General features: G+C 59.5%; 1 protein-coding gene across 1 annotated transcript; it reads left to right on the forward strand.

Moving 5' to 3' along the window:
* Positions 1-8: 8 nt before the first annotated feature.
* On the forward strand, positions 9-909 carry LOC109364943 (coiled-coil domain-containing protein 81-like). The gene is made up of 2 exons (XM_019611513.2): positions 9-274; positions 476-909. The coding sequence occupies exons 1-2, from the start codon at positions 115-117 to the stop codon at positions 769-771; spliced, it is 456 nt and encodes a 151-aa protein (XP_019467058.2). The 5' UTR covers positions 9-114; the 3' UTR covers positions 772-909.
* The last annotated feature ends 325 nt before the right edge of the window (positions 910-1234 follow it).

Consider the following 1234-nt stretch of genomic DNA (forward strand, 5'->3'; position numbering starts at 1 on the left):
GCTCGTGCCTCTGAACAGGGGGAGAGGGCTCCTGAGCTCTGTCCCTACCTTGGAGCCCCTGCGGCTCTTCCTCCAGCCGTCCCATAACCCTTCCGCCCTTCCTTTCTCTTCCACATGCAGGGGGTTTGGATTCCCACCTTCGGCTCCTTTGACACCGTCTCCAAAGACATCCGGACCGAGGATGGGACCGTGACTCTGCGGTGGCCCGTGTTTCACCTGGCCTCAAACCTCATAGCCACGCACCACCTCAAGCCCCGCAGGGAGTCCCTGCCAGGTAGGAGGGGGGATTCAACTTCTGCTGGCTTCGTGGACAGGGCAAACGGCCACCGCCTCCATTGCCAAAAGCAAACCTCCCCCGCTGAGGAGCCCGTCCAAACGTGGCGCCGTTCTGGCTGATGTCTACCAGAAGCACTTCTAGGGAAGCACCTGCAGAAAATCAACCGTATCATCAACTCTGTCCCTCGCATTTTTTCAGTCCTTAGGAAGATGGAGCCCATGAAATACAGCAAGGCGGCCGCAGCTGCCTCTCTGAGCTGGGCGACACTCAGGACCGGCATCCAGAGCACCGTGGCCCTGATCTCCGGCTGTCTGCAGAATGGGGAGAACGTTGCTGTTGTCCTAAAGGACATCGGCGTGCTCCTCATAGACGGACTGACCTTCCAAATGAAATTCTTCTTTGACTTCCTGGAGCAGCTGTCAGGGAAAGAGAAATTCAGAAGAGCTACTTTCAAGGTGAGCTGCAGTTTCTCCATGGCCCAGGCAGATCCGTGAGCCTTGCTGTGCCCGCACACGGCCCACCAGGACCTGGCAGCTCCTCGGGCCGTGCAGGTGCTGTGCTGCTGTTAGCTCTCCGTGCCTTGGGCTCCTCGTGTCCCCAGTGCCTCAGCCGTGACAAGGACGTCCCACATCCTCCCCGTTTCTCCCCTGCAGGCCCCTGGCTGCTGAACGTGGTGGTGTCTCGGGTGGCACCGGTGGCCTCCCTGGTGCACTCCGGCTGCCTTGTCGTCTTTCCCACGTGAGTACGGTGGTGGCTGTGGCTGCTGTTTGATGCAGCTGCTCAGCTCTCGTTCCGGAGCGCTTGTTCCTTGTGTCCATGACTGTCCTGCCCATCAGCATATGTCATAGAATCCTAGAATGATTTGAGCTGGAAGGAACCCCAGCTGGAAGGGGCACCCAGTCCCACTCCCCTGCAGGGAACAGGGACACCTACCCCAGATGAGGCTGCTCTGAGCCT

This window comes from Meleagris gallopavo, unplaced genomic scaffold (genome assembly GCF_000146605.3).
Source record: "Meleagris gallopavo isolate NT-WF06-2002-E0010 breed Aviagen turkey brand Nicholas breeding stock unplaced genomic scaffold, Turkey_5.1 ChrUn_random_7180001941234, whole genome shotgun sequence".
Taxonomy (NCBI): domain Eukaryota; kingdom Metazoa; phylum Chordata; class Aves; order Galliformes; family Phasianidae; genus Meleagris; species Meleagris gallopavo.

Excerpts from the sequence above, each read along its gene's own strand:
- LOC109364943 (XM_019611513.2), top strand. The coding sequence starts at position 115 with ATGCAGGGGGTTTGGATTCCCACCTTCGGCTCCTTTGACACCGTCTCC. Across the intron at positions 275-475 it reads CCGCAGGGAGTCCCTGCCAG|TCCTTAGGAAGATGGAGCCC; the intron begins GTAGGAGGGGGG and ends GCATTTTTTCAG.